This window comes from Artemia sp. Qi Xiang Cuo, chromosome 5, assembly GCF_049724085.1.
Source record: "Artemia sp. Qi Xiang Cuo chromosome 5, ASM4972408v1, whole genome shotgun sequence".
In the NCBI taxonomy this organism is placed as follows: domain Eukaryota; kingdom Metazoa; phylum Arthropoda; class Branchiopoda; order Anostraca; family Artemiidae; genus Artemia; species Artemia sp. Qi Xiang Cuo.
The window spans coordinates 57,013,733-57,033,470 of NC_142798.1; the positions used below are offsets into that span (position 1 = coordinate 57,013,733).

The 19,738-nt window shown below is 33.4% G+C and overlaps 1 protein-coding gene across 2 annotated transcripts in view; it reads left to right on the forward strand.

Annotated features, from left to right (window-relative positions):
• Positions 1–19,738, forward strand: part of MCTS1 (malignant T-cell-amplified sequence 1 homolog) — a 126,903-nt gene that overhangs the window by 90,230 nt on the left and 16,935 nt on the right. For both annotated transcript variants that reach the window (XM_089088920.1, XM_089088919.1), the window contains exon 5: positions 10,396–10,463. In XM_089088920.1, coding sequence (XP_088945046.1) covers positions 10,396–10,463 — 68 coding nt within the window. The remainder of the gene's footprint in view (positions 1–10,395; positions 10,464–19,738) is intronic.

The window sequence follows — 19,738 nt, forward strand, 5'->3', positions numbered from 1 at the left end:
GAGTTACCTGGAAGGTAAAGTTAAGCGTGATCAGTGTGTTAGATATTTGGGTATTATGCTAGATGAAACACTATCTTTTAGGAAACATGTTGAAAAGGTGTCAGGAATCCTGTGCCGTAATCTGGGAATACTGCGTAAATTGAAACATGTATTACCCCCTTCTGTTCTTCGCACTTTGTATTTTTCTATTATACATCCACATATATTGTATTGCTCATCTATTTGGCTGAGTACGTTTCCATCAATTACTAATCGAGTTCGAGTGATCCAAAATAACGGAATCCGTGTGTTGACTGGTAAATCAAATCTTGTATCTGTTAGAGCTACCTATATTGATGTAAAAGTATTACCTGCTGCAGGCCTTAGAGATTTTTATAGCCTTCAATTTATGTTCAAATATAATAATGAATTATTACCGTCTTGCTTTTCAGGAATGCTAAAAGCTAGATCTTCGATTCATGATCATGAAACTCGCCAAAGGGAAAATTTACATGCCCCGCTCGTGGTGTCTGCCAGGTCGACATTCTCGCCTATTTATAGGGGATTAAAGTTTTGGAATGGGGTTAATAAATATTTAATATAAATAGGGGATCTGAAGGAATTTAAAAATAAAATAAAAGGAATGTTATATGAGAAATATGTTTTTTAAATTTTTTTTTTTTTTTTTTTTTTAATGTTTTTTTTTTTTTTTTTTTTTTTTTTTTTTTTATTTACCTGGAGGACAAGTATATTGATTTTGTGATTGGTGGTAGGAACCGCGTGCGAAGGGGAATGATTTTTCTTTTATTTTATTTTTTTAGGCCTAGGTTGTATATTTCTGTTGTGAATATGAAATTTTGATATATGCCTACCCTTAGGACAACCTGACCCCAGGTTCTTGGGTCGGTAGTGAGTAAAATGTATTGTCCTTGTGTGTGTTAATAAATTACTATTACTATTATATGAGACGTATTTCTTCCGCATTGCTGAAGTCTTATGTCATTTTTATTTTGGTAATCTCTCCTACTAGAATTGAAACAGAATGGTTAGGACTTTAAACAAAGTAACTTTGTCCAGTTTTATTGGGGTGGTGCAATTCCTAGCTGGAGGGCTCTACATTTTCCAGACGAATTGTGCACTAGGATAAAATTGCAATAAATCTAGTAGCAAAAGCGTGTTTCTGGTAAATTAAAAGGTTAAGCGGAAAACCTGAGGTACAAGATAATTTTGTTCTTTTCATTTCCATTGCTGCTACATCTGCAACTCACTTGTCGTATTTAGCCACCACGGACCCTGAAAAACAGATGAAAAATATTTCATTTAAAACTTATTCATTGGCAACCAGTTCCCGAATACTTAGGTCTCTCGTTCCAGTCTAATCGGAAGTGTCGTCAAATTTTCTTTTCTTCTTACAGGCTGTTTAGTAAACTATTTCACGGATACTAGCCGCTTTGCTTTCTCGAGACGTGCTTGAGCCACCTAAGCCTTTTGGTGATGCGCGGGCTAAGCGGAATCAAACCACCTTGTTCACAAAAGGCATCGCACCGTTGGCTTCCTTGTTGTGAAGCAACTTTTCCAAAATTAGGCTCATTCAATCTAGTTGATATTACTATTACTCTTTTTACGTCATTATAACGCCGCGAACTTTTCTTTGCTCCATTTTTACATATTATAGTTTCTGGGGTTTTTTTACCCATTGGATTTTATCTTTAATGTTTATTAATTTTCATATGTTAGCTTGCCTTTTTTTCTGACTTTTTTGTGATTCGGCAATACTTTTTAATATTACTTTGCTGAAACATTTTTTTTTCGTTTAATTGATTTCATTTTCGCTCAACACCGTAAATTCGTCGTTTTACTATCCTTTTTCTTCCTTTAATAATGTTTAATAATACGTTTCAGAGCGAGAATTTAGAAACTTTTTTTCTAGTTCTTGCAAGTTCTTTAATGGGAAGCAATTATCTTTCGAAACCAGATGCCATTTATTAAAAGGATTGTTAAAGTTTCCATTCTTCTAGTTTTTTTCCTGGTAAGCTGTGTTTAGCCGCTGAGTAAAAATAATATTTAGGCTGCGTTTGTTTATGCTTTTCTTTCTCCCTGCATGTATAATTTGCCTTGAAACAACTATTTCAAATAAGGAATCTTTTATTTCGGGTGTTTAATTGAGGAGGAAGAAGCAGAAAAGAAGTGATTTCGTATTAACTGATTGAAAACTTCAAATCATAGAAAGATCTATTTGATTCAGTGCATCCTGCAGGATATGATGGGAAGATTGATTTTTAAATATTCATAAGTGAGATTCAAAATAAAAAAAAACTTATAAAGTGAAATGAATTGCATTTAGTTTGACTAACATTCTTATTTCCACGCAGCAAACTTAGGTTGAAAAGAATGCTTAGTTCCAGTTTTTGCAATGCGATTTTCAACGGTCTATTAATTGTTAATTAGGTACAATTTCTGAAGATATCTCTAGCTTAAAAGTCGAGTAAAAATGAGTATGATAGACATTTTTAAAGATGCATAATCTAATTAAGGAAAAGTTATTTCAAACGGAAGGAACTCTCCATGTAGAATTTTTTTGGGGTGGGATCATCCATGGAGGGTGGGGCGACTTTCCCGGCGTTATTTGGAAAACGATCAGAAACCAAATTTAAAAAAATGTTAAAGTTGAATTTACCAGACTGGTTGGAAAAATTCCAATTTGTTTTTCACAATAAAAAAAACTTGTTTTTCTCCTTAGCTCTATTAAAGAGGATAAAGAAGAGCAAAACAAAATTTTCATAGCTCCAAAAGTCAAATTCCTAGGGATCATGCAATGCTAGATGTGTGCAGAACATGGAATTATATCTTCGAAAACCGGAGATAGCAGTACTATTTCCTAGTATCCAAATTCTGGCAAAGTAGATCTTGGAATGTCAAATTCCCTTTTTTTTTCTTTTTTTTTTATATTTAAATTATTGAATTTGATCGCATATACAGCATAAGGTTTTTTTTAGGAATTTGTCAGCGCATCCACCAGGGTTGCATCAAACAGTGGGTGGTAGTAAACTGTAATTAAAAAGCGACTCGTAATAGTAACCGAAACTTTTAAAAGGGGATTTTTGATAACAGTGATGCATCAATAAAATTGGCTTTTAATTCTGATTAAATAAAGAAACATTTTGTTTCAACTGAAAGTAAGGAGGGATATTAAAACTTAAAGCAAACAGAAATTAATCCTTATATGAGGGGGATGCCCCTTCTTCAACCCTCGCTCGTTACGCTAAATTTTTTTAGTAGTGCTTTAGAAAAATTAATTGTTCTAATTAAGCGGTCCTTTTGTTTCAGGAGTAAAACTTAAGTCAAAAAGTCAAACTTAAGCGTAAAGAGGGAGGATTGAGGAAGAGGCGGCATATACTGAATAATTTTTGTTCGTTTTAAGTTTTAATGTTGCTCCTTGCTTTCAGTTAAAAAACCTTGTTTTTCTGTTTAATTTCTGCTCGTTTTTCAATCATCCCGGTATGACCAAACATTCCTAATGTCTTAGTAATTTATTTCTCCAGATTTCCTGGGGTTCTAGTAAGCTATGTAATTAGATCTCAATATCCGTTATAATTGCGAAAAATGTAATCAAAGATCTTCCATGACACATGATTAGTACATTTCTCTCATGAAGCTTTGACCATATCCAGCCAGTTCAAAATCAAGCCTTGAGATTAATTTTAGGGAAAATTAGCATTATCGTAATTTTTGTTTTTCGTAAAATTTTGACCTTGATTGGGATTATAAATAGCGACTGAATAGCAGTCTTGAAATTTTTGTGCATGATAATCTTAAAATTAATCACAAATAAAATACCAAAGTATGAGAAAGTAATATGATGAAATTAAGGTCCATCTCTGCATAACCTTGGAACACAATTTATGTAGTAAAACAGACATATTTGAAGGAGTACGTATGTTTTCTGGGGGAGTGGAAATGACCATCACCCTTGGCTCGAGTACAGTTTTATTTACATAAATTCAAACTGTAAGTTTAAACAGCGTAAGTTTAAAAAGTGTAAACAGCGGGAAGTTAAGGGGCTGTAGCTACCTTTTTTAGGGTGATACCTAATCGTTTCGAGCCTTAACTTAGGTCTCTAGTTTAATTTGAAAAAGAAAATGGTTTATTGGATTTTTTAATATATAATTGTATCTATTATATATACATGTATTTGTATATAATTGTATATATAATCTATAATTGTATATATGTGTAGCGTCACTGAATGGGCAATCACTTAGATTCGACGAAAAGTAGAGATAGAATAATGTCTGCTATATTTAATCAGTAGTCTCAACGTCTCAACAGTGCCTCTCTTTAAACCTCGTCAACGTTTAACATTGCGCACTTCTTATGTTATTTACTATCTATCATATTTTGTAATGACATGATCAGCTTAATTTTTTTATTGGGAACATGACTTTGATATACCGTCCAATTCTCTTTGTGTCGACAAAACCGTCAATCGGGAAAAAAGAAGAAGATAATTCAGGACATTCTACTACATAATGATAGGATTTCGGTTGTATGGGTTACGGGATTATCGCACGGCTATTGTTTTAGTAAGGAACTCATAACCGATCCTTTGGTTGATAACTTCAAGAGTAATTCTCCACTTTTAGGAGATGTATGTACGGAAGGTCCTTTAGAAAGGAATGGTAAATTTCTAATAAGACAAATAAAATGTCTTTGTCTGCAGCTGTCAGGCCTCAGAGTTATCTCTCTAGTCGGTGGCAGCGCTGGTACTGAGAATTTAACAATATCTTTCCTAAGATTCCAAGCTCAGGACTGAAATCTCAAGGAATGATAGTTCTGGTTTTTGTTGCCAAAAGCTAGCTCTTTTTATGAAGTGCGGAAATTTGTTAAGTTTTCACCGACTTTGGCTCCTTATTAAAAGCTTTCTGATGTAGGCTACGACATCTTTAAATCATGTACCGTAATATGTACTTCAAAATATGGCAGAAGCTCAATTTTTATTCTTATAAAACTAAAAATTAAACCATCATTTGCGTTTTAGATGATTCGAAACTGCGTCACAGATATATTTGCTGTAAGATGGCGCAGGAAAAATATTGTAGACTCTAAGTATTCCTTTTTGACAATGGTGTTGTAAATTGTTGCCCTTTTGCTATACTAAAAGCGCCCATTTACCCACTATATGAACAAGCCCAATATTTTGTTTCTTTTGTAAAAATTATCTTTTATTAGAGAAGAATAAATATCCGGCTGACATTGTTGAAATTAATAGGAAGATTCTAGGATGTTGTTGCTATAGTTAACCAGGTTAATCGATAGCTTGGTAATGACGAACTACGCCGATAAAATCTGGAGCATTTCTTCTTCATTAGTTAGTGCATACATGCTGTGCTTCAAACTAATGTGTAACATTACTTCAAAAGAAGCACCATCAACTACCTTGATATAATTATAGAAAGGGCTGAGGTTCTTCGCCCCGAGAGAAAATTTTTCTCTCATTTTTACTAAAAAGAACCTTCATTAGATTTCCTTGTCCGTCTCTTACATTAAACATCTTTTGTGCTCAGAGAACCTTTTCCAGCATGGGTGATTATATCAGCGTAAAATTTATTTTCTCTGAGAGGAAAATGGGTTTTGTTGTACATATTGAATAAGATAGGCCATATTTTTAGTATGAGAGCCCTTTTCCATTCCAATAGAATCTCTTGAGGTGTCAAAAAGTATTTTGGGGCTCTATTGAATTCAAGTAAATGAGCTAGACATGATAGTCTTATTTTTATATTTTATAGTGTGAAAGATTGAATCTGTGTTTTCTGTAAATTGATGCCTGTTTTGTTATACTACAGATACGCTTGGTAGCAATCGTTTTAGGTCCTCAGCTATATAAAGTAGGGAAGAACTGTGATTGAAACTCTGACCTGTTTATTCAGATAAACAGTCGATTAGTCTTTTAGTCTTGGTTAGTCATGGGTTGATTAGTTGGAAAAGCTTTGTAAGAGAATTGACCTCAGATTGAAATATATTATTTATTGTGTCACAGAGCATTGCAGAGACTAGATTAGATTAAAGGTAACGGGGCTTGCGTAATAATTTTTTTTTGTGTGTGTGTGTTTCACAACATGGTTGAATCTAGTATACTGGTTTTGATTTATATGCTCTACACACCTAATTCGGAAAGACAGTCTTTGCTGCACAGCCACGTAAAATAGTTAAGAACTTTTGGTGAAATTGAAACCGCAGTCTTTGCCAGATCTACGAAAGACTAATTAATACGAAAAGTATGTATAAAAAAAATTGACTTCCGGTACAAAAGTATTCTCCCAAGGTGTCAAAAAGTACTCATGGCCTAGTTTCAGTCGAAGTAAATGAGACAAATGTAGTATTCGTTATGTTTAAAGATTTAATGCAAGGCATCTTCCACTCTTCGCCACCTGGTACACATCTTAGAGTGCAACTGGTTCTGTCTCGCGCGGCACACTTCTGCCTTACAGTACCCTTACAGTTACTTGCCTTACAGTTACCTTACACACCTGGCACATGTAGACTACGCGTCGAACGTGCTGTAGTGTACCCGAGTTTTAAAGGGGATAACCTCTCAATTTAATGATGTGAACGATTGTGTTTGGTGGATTTGTTTACATTATTCTTTGTTTTATGACAATTTATGAACTTGGACAAAAAAATTGCCTTTACTGTTCAGCCATGTAAAATCCAGAAGAACTGTGGCTAAAGTTGACATATCATTCTTTAGCCGCTAAACTTTCGGTTTATTAGTCTTGAAAGGTTATAATAGTAGTTGATTACTCATTGTAATGGGTAATAACTGGTTAAGGTGTTGAATTATTGCTTTCCTGTTGATTTGGAGTAAACGAGGCATTCTTGAGTGTTTTTGCTAAAGATAAATCTTAGGGACAATTCGCGTTACTTTATCTGATGACGTAGTTTAACTTTTTAATGCCTTTTTTGGTATCCTAATTGTGGTTATTTGGATTCATCTGATGTAATACAGCTAAAACTGTTTTTTAACGTCACTTAAATTTAAATTTAACTTAATATTATAGTCATATTTTAGTCAGATTAGTTCGAAGGGGTCAAAGAAATAGCTGATTGAACGCTTTAATAGAATCTCCGGAGATTTAAATTATTTAATTGGTGTAAACAAAAAGCACCTGGTTCTATTTCTTTTGACAATGTAGGCTATTATAGAAGTTTGAATCTTAAAGACAATTGGTGACGTGATTTTTTTTAATTTAAAAACCAATTTTCTGTAGGAATCGATGCTTTGTTCATATAGTTCAGTCTGATTCATATGCTTTTTCGAAATGCTTAATGTTTAAGCCCAATTTTGTTTTCTACTTCCTTTTTAGTAATTTAATTGCAGTTTTCACAATTATTTTGACATGATATAGTAAATCCACATTCCCTGCGAAATCCCAGCTATCTGTCAAGAAACAAAATGATTCGTTTAAGAGCTAATTTTAATCACATACGAAGAAAAACAGAAGTAAAGTTTATTGATTTAATTTTACTATGAGGTTGCTGAGTGCTTAGCTTTTTCATCAACTCATATTTTGTCAATATAGCTGCTGAGTACTGAAAGGGCTCTCATCCGTTTTATTTATGCTTCCACTACTTCTGAAGATAAATTCGAATGCTCAAATACACCCTGATACTAGAATTTTTATCCTCTTTCTTCAGCAAACAAATATCTTGAGATATTGCTTTGATCTTCTCAATGTCATAAGTCAGTCCTTTCATTTCTCTTTGCCAGTTTTGCTTACATTTGCTTCTTGAAGGAAATGCGATATTCGCCTGATTGTGAGATTTTCCCGGATCATCTTCTCTACGATTAGTCTCTGTAGATTATTCTTTGATCCCAAGGCCAGGAAAGTTAATATTAATTTATTTGTTAGATGTAACTCAAGGACATTTAATCTTTTTCTGATTATGACGAATTTGCTATTATTTAAGTAAATTTTGGTAACTGGCCTGGTTAAGCTGCCGTATTGCGCTACCTAAGGACCATGGAAAAATCGGAAGAATTTGTAATACAGCATGGCTCCATACGGTGTCTGTAAGAGCAATAATATTGCTAATAGTTTTTTTTTTTTTTTTTTTTTCTTTTTTTTTTTCACTTTTATTTAAATTAATAAATGTCAATTTCTCTTGTAAGAAATATCTTAACCTAAGTTAATAATAACACAATTTATATAAGTAATCTGAAAGATAGCTAGAAACAGTAAGTCCCCTGAGATGCTTTTTTTGTTCTAAAATAGTGAAATATATTTTCCCTGTAAAGAATTATTGGAAATCACTTTAAATTTGCACGTCTCTTTTATACCATATATTCTCAGCAGAACTAGTCAAAAGCGTTTCTTTGAAAAAATGCAACGCTTTCTTTTCCTTCACTGGACTTTCGTCTTGATTTGCGACTTTTCGTTTGTTTGTACAGTAATGTTTATTTATGGGTCAATAAAAGGAAGTTGGACAGATCAGTTTCTAATACTGAGAAATGCTCACGATGTAGCACTTGGTGGCCACTTTTTAAAATAATGTCTTAAATTATTGTCCCGAACTTAAAATTTGCAAGTTGTTTGATTTTGGTTGAATACCGAGTACTAGTTCGGTTAAGCCGTCCTGGCTAAGCGGACGTGCGCTGGGTTGAGAATTCTTTGTCCAAGGGACACGGGTTCGATCCCTGGCGTGGCCAGATATTAGGTTTGGGACGAGGGTCAGTGTTGTGACTCTCTAAGCTTAGCCAGAGTCGACCCAGCTCTAAATGGGTACCTGGATAAATCTGGGGAAGGTAAGCAGAAAGGGTGTGCGAAAGCGCAGGATGTCTGGCCGCCAACCCCCCATTGCACTTCCTGGCTGAAGGGCCACGAAACGGATGTCAGCACCGCCGATTTGGACCTTAAGGGTCTAGTGCCGTCATACTTACTTACTTACTTACTTTACTTACTTTTATTAGTTAGGTTGAACAAATTGGATCCATGCTGGTTTTCTTTGGCTTACCGTTGCACTAAAAATTTGCAATTTTAAAAGTAAAAAGAATTTTAAATGGCGGGCTAAAATATTCAGTCATCCAATAGATAAGCTTTTCAAAAGTTTTGGCTACGGTGTCATAACAAGATTTGTGTTTTTTTTTTTTTTTTTTTTTTTTTTAGAGGCATCAACTGATAAAGAATATTACTGCACAGTGGACTTCTTAGCTGGCATTAAAAAGCGTCGGTGGCTATGCAAATTTCGGCTGAAAAACAATGTGTCGAAAATTTGCGGCGGCTAAGAAGTTGTTGTTTAGATGACTTATTCGTTAGAAAATAGGTTCCTATTTGATCTTTTAATCGCTTATACAGTTTTTGAAAGCTTGCTTTTGAAACTTTCTTTTTCGACTTTTACCTCAAAGACATTCAATTCTATTATGGTTTTGTTCCTGCCTATTCCAGCTGTGTGTTTGTTGTGTTAGGCGTTGTTATGTTTCCTAGCCATGCCAATAATTTATAACATTTAACTACGTTGCTGTACTTTGAACTAAATTATGTTAAATGTGAACTTCTTACTTACGAGGGGAGGTCCCTAGAGACTATTTTGTCCTAATTTGGATGCCAGATTTCTTGGAACTTCAAAGAATTCGTAAGCAAGAGGGAATTTAATCCACCAAAAGTTAATCGTGCTTGCCTTGTAAACACATAGAGTCTAAACTTTAATTCTTAAAGGACGTTTAACGTTGACTAGAGAAGGCATCGAACGAAAACGAATTTGAGTTATTTTTCTAATTGTGTTATTTCCAAAATATAGTATGCTGTATGCTGGAGGGGGATATGTATATTGAGCATGAATATTGTGTTCAACTTAATTTTTCTATAGGTTTAGTTGAATTACCTTGTGAAAAGACAGTGATCTGTATTTTTTTTTTTTTTTTTTTTGAGTTTTAAGGTATAAATTCTTTCATTTAGGAAATTCTGCCACAAAAATAGTTAGTTTTGAGTCAATTCAATGCTTTGAAGTAAAAATTACAATACTCAAAATAGAAAGTGGATTCAGTTGATTTAGTGTTTGAACAGCTCATATGCCTTATTGTACTGGTCTCTTCTTATTCCAAATGGGACGCTTAGTTTACGTTTATGTTTCGGTTGCATTACTTATTTTTTTCTAGACTTGTCAGTTTCTTGAAGATATATTTTGTACAAATTGCCATTACGGAAGTAAAGGTTAATCAAAGAGCATAATTTTTAGTAAACGGAACAGTTTTACTGTCATTTTAGAACCCTTGGTCTGTCTAGTCCAATGTTTAAAGAATATAGCAATGAATGTACAGCCTCTTAATCTTTACTAAAAAAAAATGCTAAATTTATTTTAAATGTACAGTCTTTCTTCTTCTTTTTTTTCTTTATATTTTCCTTAATCTCAAGAATATAGGCAATCATGGCAGAAGGTAAACAGCATGCATTAGCTGTAGGAATGACTACTATGTCAACGGATGATATGTAAGTTCTCTCTCTCTCTCTCTCTCTCTCTCTCTCTCTCTCTCTCTCTCTCTCTATACCCCTCTATCTATCTATCTATCTCTCTCTCGCCTCTCTCTCTCTCTCTCTCTCTCTCTCTCTCTCTCTCTCTCTCTCTCTCTTCCCCTCTATCTATCTATCTACCTCTCTCTCGCTCGCTCGCCTTCTGTATCACTATTCTTCTCTTATAAAAAAAAGGGGGAAAATATGCCTTTTCTTTTATTTTTAGAGGAAAATCTTGACGTCAATCATTTACTATAAAATTTTCTGAATTTTTGCATACAGCTGTACAAATAGCTGCCTTCTCTGCACTCTTTGATGACTGAGCAGTGAGCTTTTAGTTTTATTAAAAAGGATTTGTTTTCTATTTTTTATCTATAACAATTTGAGACATGCACATACTCATGGGGTTGGTTCGGTTCACCTCCAGTACAAATGTCATGATTTTTTTTATTTTTAGCGTATTTTTTATTATTTATCATATAATTTGTGTTTTTTTGCGGCTTTTCAAATTCGACCCTCTCCCCCTCAAATAAAAACTGCGCACATGTCTGAGTTTAAATATGTTATTACAATTATACTTTATATGTCATGGATCTTATCCGATCGGTGGATAATTATATGCAAATAAAGATTTTATTTAGGTTTCATTTATTATTGTTTATCGCGCCAAAGGCTCAGTACCCACCTTAAAAAAAATCTTCAGAAAATAAGATTGGCTACAATAGACGGTTCAATAGGGAGCAAAATGTGGGAGTTTAGTAGCAAAAACGTTGTAATTAAGAACGGTAATTTCCTAAAAAAAGAGAATACAACATAAATAAAATGTCTACACCACTGATCAACGAAAATCAACAAAAAAATCAATGTATCAGTTACTTTAATTTTATTGATTTTTTTGGTTTTTTTTTAAGGCTGAATTTGTGATTTGCCAATAAATTACATCCATAGAAAAATATTTCCAATCTTAGCCCTTGCAAACTTTACATAGATTGACAAAACGTGATATTAATTTCCTCACTAATTCGAAAAACTAATATAGTTCTGCAGACAGGATAACTATGAGTGTTTTTGGGGATCCTTCCTCCTCCCTTATCTAATTCTAACTCGTAATCACTTGAGTTTTTGCGCTATGGACAGTTGAGTCGGATAGGTGAACTCCAGTGTATCTGTTTAAAAGTAAATATTCTTTTTTTTTTATATGTAGTTCTTAATTCTTTGTTCTTCTAGAAATTGCTACTCTAATATCTAGGTGGCACCCTTTATGATATAGTATTTGGATCTTGTTCGCTGCTCCGGGGACTGTAGAAATGCAAATGACATCTGAAATCGTTTTTTTTTTTTTTTTTTTTATTATTATTATTATTATTAACGGCACTCTTAGAACATTATGAAAACAACATTAATGACAGTGTGGACATCAGTTGGTAATGCATAGTACCTTCTTAGAAAGTGCATTCCTATTATTTTACTTTGTGGTTTTTAGTGATTATTTTTGTTACTGCTTGTGTTAAGTTGTATCCATTGTTTGTTTTTTTTTTTTTATATATATACACATTCACACTTACACACTCACCTACACATATACACGTACACGCAAGAATATTTACTACGCATAGTTTTCGAGAGTGATGTTCAGATTTAATGATGTTTTAAAAGGATGTGAAGGATGGGCTAGTTCGTGAAAAAAAATATCTAAAGCTGGGGCTTATTTTGAATTTTTAGGACATAATTGTTGAATTACAATAGAATAGTTATTGGTCAATCCGTCAGATTCACAGCCGGCCCGAATCAGCATCATACCAGATTCTGTTGCAAATGTTAATTCTGGTAGGTCGTGCTTTGTTAAAGAGGTTTGATCACAGAATAACACCTGAGTTCCAGGGTAATAATGTGAGCCCTCTCCCTCGCTTTTCTTAACACGTGGAAAATTTTGTATTTTTTTCACCATAAGGTAGATCGATAGTATAAATCACGCACTAAAGTTGTGGTATTTGATCCAATCCTAAGCAAAAAAGAGGGTATTTCTCTTCCTTTAATTTTGAAGAGTCAAAAAGTTGAGGTGCCAAAGAGCCGAGGAATGCTTACAAACCAGTATCCTAGACGGCCTTCTGTCCCCAGTTCAGTTGTTCAGTTGTTCTTTTCTATAAGCTAGGCAAATGAATCAGCATTAACAAATAAGCTGGATAAAAGAAAGACATTAACTGATCTTGGACGGAAGGCATTGAAGTACCACGAGTGGAACATTTCTGTAATTAGAATGACTCATGGATTCACCCCTAAGCAGAATTATAGAATCATCCCAATAGAAAAAAATAGGTGTAACTGTGATGGAAGTTGGGTAAAGCGAGGACTAGAAAAAACTGGGAAAATGGGAAAGAGAAAAATGAGCTAGAAACTTGACAGTATGGGTTCGAAGCCGGAAAACTGATTCGTTTAAAAAAACATATGAGTTGTCTCGCAGAAAACTGCGAGACCACTCGAAAAAATCCATTTAGAGAACTGTTAATTGTAGTACATATGACGCTCTACTTGAAAAGAATCTCATCCACAGAAAAAGTTGCATGAGAAATTCAGAATCACCCTGTTGAGCAAACTACTTCAGAACAACCCAAATTTAATCTGTGCTGTTACTGTTTCATTCTACTCGTTCCTTCTTCTTTTTCCACTTTAAACTCCCTTGAAAGAATGATACGGAAAAAAGCTTAAAATATGCGACCAGCTCTTTGGAAACTTTTGCATACATTATGCATTAATCTGTCATATATTAATGGATCATTTTTTATTTTTTCATTTTATGTCTTAAAATTGACGAATTTTTTTTTACCGCGCTCCGTTCTTTTTTATTAACTTTATAAACAAATATTCGGTATCCTATCTGCCGGAGTGTCACAATTGTCTTGTCTTAATGAAGTTTTAGTTTTTTGGATTTCCTAAAGAAAATTCCAATAAACTTTAGAAAAGTACTAGTTTTGCAGCTAAAAGTCAGGCTGGCTTTAGTTAGTTTCGCTGGTATTTTTAATTAGTTTCAGCTGGCTTTAATTTTTAGGATCTTGCCTTAACATATGGACCTAAAAAGATATTTTTTCCCAATGGATCGCATGTCATCTTTCTTGAAAAACTATTTGAAAAGCGCAATATGTGCAAAAACACGGGCAGGCTTTGAAACGAACTTTTTTTAAGTTTAGGGCCATACCTCCCTGTGAAAATCTTCTATTCTCCTTCCCTCAAACTTTCAGTCTTCTAGTATTTTTAATATTGAATAAGCTATTTCAATTTAATAAAAGAAGCAAAATAGTGTTACAAAACCTTAAGGTTTTATGTCCACTTGCGTGGGTATAAAGGAACTCTATAATTTCTTAGCGCACTAAAAGCTAGTAAATGCAGTGAAAAAGGATAATTAAAGTTTTCTTATGTTGACAATAGCTTGCAGTTGTTCTGCAGAATCTGTCAATTTTCAGCTTGGTATGTTGCTAACTGAGCTAAGTTCAAAATGATAAGATTCAGTTCCCTCTACGAAAATGAAAACTTGTCGCCTGAATCGTTGGCTTATTTATAAAATTAATTTTAAAAACAAAGTTATTTTGAGGGAAGTACAGAGCTAAGTTGAAACTTAAAACGAAAAAAAAATTATTACTTCACAGCCTTTCTATAGATACAACTAGTATAGATATATGTATATAGATACATGTATAGATACAACTAGTGCAAATAAACCAACTGGTAACATTATCTTATGTTCGTAGGATTATAGAAAACTAGCGCGTTTTTCTGAAAACATAAAAAAGTATAAAAATAAAGCATTTTAGGATTGTTTAATTTGACATCAGCTCTGCATAATGAGCTCAGTCCAATGATGAGACTGTCTGTTTGGATCTGGAAAGGACATTTCATGATTATTTTGTTGACAAGTTCCATGTGAAGCGATCTTGCTAGTATTAAGACTACAGACTTGCTTTAGAATTTGTATCACAACTTGAAATTCTCGGTATTATAGAGAGAAATAACCGGATTTCCAGAGTTCATATTATGGTTCGTTTATTATTCATTTCGAGTAATACTAGGTGAGACCAAGATCTTACCTGATAATCAATCCATTATTTTTGTATTCTGTTTAATAATTTTGTACTTATTAAAATAATATTTATTTTTATGCCTAAGGTTTTAAGATGATTTTAATTGTATACCCAAAGTTACTGATATTACAGATCGTATAAGACTATGAAAATCGTTGTAGGCTAGTTTGTTGTTGTGAGGCTACGTGCATTCTTTTGACTCCTAAATTAATATTCTTTTTTTTTATACTTGGCTTTTGTGTTTCACTGAAGCGCTAGTATTCTATAATCCTACAAACATTTGGAAATATCACCAGTTGGTTCATTTGCACTAGTTTTATCTATATATGTTAGATAGGCTGCAAAGAATAATTTTTGTTCGTTTTAAGTTTCAACTTCGCTCTTTACTTCCCTCAGAAAAACTTTGTTCTTTAAAATTAATCTTTGCCCGCTTTTAATAAAAAATCATATAGAAGGCACTAAACCATGATTGAAAAAAAAAAAACACCCGATACCGATACTGCCCTCCAATCTTTTTGGTCACTAAAAAAGGCACTAGCAATTCTAATTTCCGTTCGAATGAGCCACTGAACATCTCTCTATGATGGTTCTGGTAACCTGCCAGCCCTGCTAATATTGCAGTAGCCTGGTGGTGAGCAGACGATTTATGAAGCTTACTAAGGGGACTCGAAGGGTATGTATTTGGGAGGGGTTCTTGTAAACCTCCAGTTAAGGGTTTAGGACCATAATTATTTATACAAATGCACTATTTTATGCTTCCCACCTTTTCCACTTAAGAAGTGACACCAAAAGTCCCGTTTTTAGTGCTATATGGCACTTACGAATGGTAAAATTGATAAAAAGCACCTGAATATTAGCAATAGCTTTCAAATGAGTCATTAAACATCTCTTGAAGAAGTTCTGATAGGCCACTAGCCCCAGCTTTTCCACTTGAGACATAGCACCAAAAGTGCCGTTTTTAGTGCCATTTGGCACTTGCAGATGGTGGAATTTATAGAAAGAACATAGATGTGAGCAGTAGCTTTTATATGAACCATTAAAAGTCTGTCTACGATGTTATGAGAGCCCTCTAGCCCTACTCCTTGTAAAATGTCACAAATAGTGCTATTTTAGTGCTATTTGACACTTGAAGATGGTGGCATTCATAAAAAAAGCACGTAAATAGGAGAAATGTCTTCTAAATAAGCCGTTAATCATCTCTCTATAATGTTCTGGTGACCTGCTAACCCTGAAAAAAAATGTACAGATTAGCGCTACTAATGAAAAAAAGTTATTTTCTTCGCTGTTTAAGGTGGGGGACTGTAATTTGCCAAATCAAGATTTTCAACCATGATGATTCCAATGGTATACTTTTAATTTCGATCTGACGCCATTTTCGAGAGGTTTCACGCTTTTTCGAAATTGCCTTAAATTTCTTTTAGCAATAAACTTATTTTTAAGATGAACCGAAATAATAGTTACGATTCTTGAATCAGTGTTAGATGGCAATTTTTTCTTACTAGGCAATTTTTTTTTTCAACGCGTGTTTTTTAACTTCTGGTTACTATTGACTGTGGTTCGCTCTTTACATGGTTGCAGCTACTGCTACTACCATGATTTGACTTATTGCATGTTTAACTTATTGAGCGCAGGTTGATCTCTCTTCCTTTCATTTTTTCGTATTTTTTTGTAACTTCGTTTGTATTCTTACTGATTTCTATAGAAAATGGCCACTTTTGTATTAGTTTAGATCATTGTATATTTGCTGTTTTCTTGTTGGAGATGAAAGCAGAAAGATAATTCAACACAAAAAAAAAGTAATAATGGGTTTCGAAGAAAGTTTTTTAAGTTGAAAACACCACATTAAAAGTTTTTTTTCTCTTCTCTTTCTGAAGGATGTCAGAAAAAGGGATAAAATAAAATGCATTGTTAGGTTAAAGTAAATACAAATTACAAAAGAAACGTGAGACCTAAAAGAGTTTATACTTTTTGAATATCGTATTCTTTTATTTGCTAGAAAAGATCGTTGGTTTTGCTTTCAGCGAGAGGAATAAAAGCATTTTTGGCGAGCCTCTCTCTTAACTTGGTGCGGAAAGAATAGTTAATGATATGGGCTGTTAATAGTTTCTTAAAAGACTGCTGATTCATTTCTGGCCGTAAATAACGTTAAATTTAATTCATTTATTTAACACTATAAAACTCTAATGCAACAATATTGAACAAAAAACGAAAGAGTAAGACGAAAAAAAAACCAAATACATCGGATAATGCAGCCCCAAAAGCAGAGGGCGTTTTTAGGCTCTTAAACGCCCTTAAATTCTAGAGTGTCTTTTGTGTTTTACTGAAAGCAGAATGCATTTTTCATGCGTTGATTGTAGTTTAAAAAATCAAATACTTCTGGAACTTCCAGGAGTTCTTTTTTTTTTCGATATCAGCATCCGCCTGTACTCGCAATCATAACCATCTGCTTATTTTATTAGTCGATTATGCGTATAGCATGTTACAGATAATTATTTGGTTAAAAAAAAAAACTAACTGTCTTCCTAATTTAGTAACTAAGTTAAATGAGCACTTGAAAAAGACCTAGACCTTATTCATCCATTCAATCACCTAGGACAAAACAGTATATCCAATCCACTACCCAAAAAATCGTGTCCAAAATCGGGCAAATTTAACATTAACAAATGTAAGTCGTTGTCCAAAACCAAGCAAAAGCACCTTAAATCTAAAAAAATAATTATTCCCCTTGTGATCACCTCACATCAGGGCTCCTCAGATTATCAATGTTTTCTTCCCAAATTCATTCCTTAAAATTTATGGAAAATCAATTGGCAAAAATGAAATTTTAGTCCAACCTATTTATAATTTTCAATATAACCCGATTGACACTATAATCTTTTTGGAGGCTTGAGGGTTGGCGACATTACACTTAGATATGTGAATATCTCATAACGTAAAACATTTGTGATAAAACATTTTGTTTCACTGTTTTGAAAATAGCTTGTTTTTGACACTGCTTTTTTTCTTTTCAATACGTTTCTTTTAGAAAAAACATCAACAATACTTTCAATTGAGTTATTTTATTTGGGTTTTAGTAAAGTGCAAGTGGGACTTAAGGGGAATTTTAGGGCCGGTTATACCATGCTTACATGTTGTAATTTATATTTTCGTTATAAGCTTATTTCGTTTGTCTTTGTAATTTAACCTCTTTTCTGGAGACTTTTATTGATCACAGAGTCAATCAGAAAGGAAGGGAAATTTAAATGCCTTCTATATGTCTATTTTTGGTCAAAAAAAAAAAAAAAAAATCTGTTTCTGTTTAAACTTGTCAGTTGTGTTTTCGTCGGAAAGTAGACAATTCGAAATTTATCATTGCCACTCGTCCATTATTGTCTACTTATTGCACTCTAAACGATACTTAATAACAATCACGTTCTTTCAAAAATCAATGAAAAACAAACTTTCCGATAAAGTAATTTTTCAAAGAAAAATAATTTATACCAGCAGAAATAAATCCCTATAATGGTTAATACGACCAGAATTTAATACTAAAAAGTAAATAAAATCCAAAAAGAGCAGAATTAAAATAAACGATCATAGGTACAAATATAGATGAATAAATAATTTTAAAACGGGTAAAAATTAAATTTTCAAGTCAAACCTAAAATGAACAAAAATCACTACAAAAAGGAGTTTGGTTGCTTTCCCCTTCCCCCTCCCCTAACTGTTGGAGTGAAAACCCTATTGCGTCATTTGTTTTTTGTTGAAAACTATATGTATCTTGAACAGTGTACTTTTGTTTTTCAAACAACGTATACAAATAAAAAATAACTCACTATGATAATCAAAATGACTGGAAAAAACTAATGAATATAAACTAAATGTTAAAATATATAATGATACTAATTCCTAGAAATTCGGCAATCCAATTAAAAAACAACTGTAATTTTTTTATTTCTTTTTCAATGTCGTAAACATAAAAGAAAACAACTGTAACGTAATTCGTTTTCAGTAAAGTGCTAAAGACGCAATAGGCTTTAGACTTTTACAGGTAGGGGATGGGGAAGGAGAAAAAAGCCAAACTCCCGTTTGTAGTAATTTTTGTTCGTTTGAAGTTTGACTTGAATATTCAATTTAAGCTTTACTCATTTTAAGATTTATTTATTCATCTATACCATATCTGTTATCTTTATGTTTGCTATAATCGTTTATTTTAATTTCTGTTCTTTTGGGGTTTTATTTATTCTCTAACATTAATATCTAGTCGTTTTTTAGTTTGAATTATGATAGGAATTTATTTCTGCTGGTAATAATTTTTTTGCTTTTTACTTTTCTTTTGTAAACTTCTTTTTCGAAAAGTTTTTCCAAATTAATTTTTGTTGGTTTTTGATCTGCACCTAATTTATTAGTTCTAATCAGTATCTTTTGATTTATTTCAATATCCCCTCAACAATCCCTAAAAGTTTCAACTGAATACGATTAGCCGTTCATGCGATAGTGCTGAGGCGCCGTTCTGACTACTGGGATTTACATAGTATATTCTGATTGAGGTCAATACCCTTAACTATTCTTGACATATTGCACACACCATTTTAACAAGCTGGATGTACATAGTATCTTTTGAGTTAACTTAACATCGCCTGAAAGTTTTAACTAAATACTATCAGCCAATCGGGATGCATATATTTGTATTTTAATTAAGTTCTGCATCCCCCCAACTCTGAAAGTTTCAGCTCAATTTCTTTGAATTTAAATTGCAGACATGCAATTTTCACAACCAGAATCCATGTGGTGTCTTCTGATTTAGTTCAACATCCGATCCCATTTCCTGATATTACTTATTTTAGCCATTCTTGAGGTATTGCCGCTACTTCCATTAACAACAGGGATGCACATATTGTCTTTAAGTTCAACGTCCCCTCAACAATCTCTGAATGTTTCAGCTTACTCGTAGTCACAAGTTGTCGCACTTGCAGTTGAAAGTGGTCATAGGCGCAAGTAGCTGTAGAAGCAGTCGAGTTGCATTCGCATCGCAGTCGTAAGTTGTTGGGATGGCAAATAGTCTCAACCGCAAGTTTTCGTGGGCTTAAGTACTCGGAGTCTTATGTAGTCATAGTTGGACGGTATCACGTTCGCAAGTTGTGACTGTTGTAAATAGCCCAAGTCGCAAGCAGTAGTGGTCATAATCGCAAGTAGCCTTAG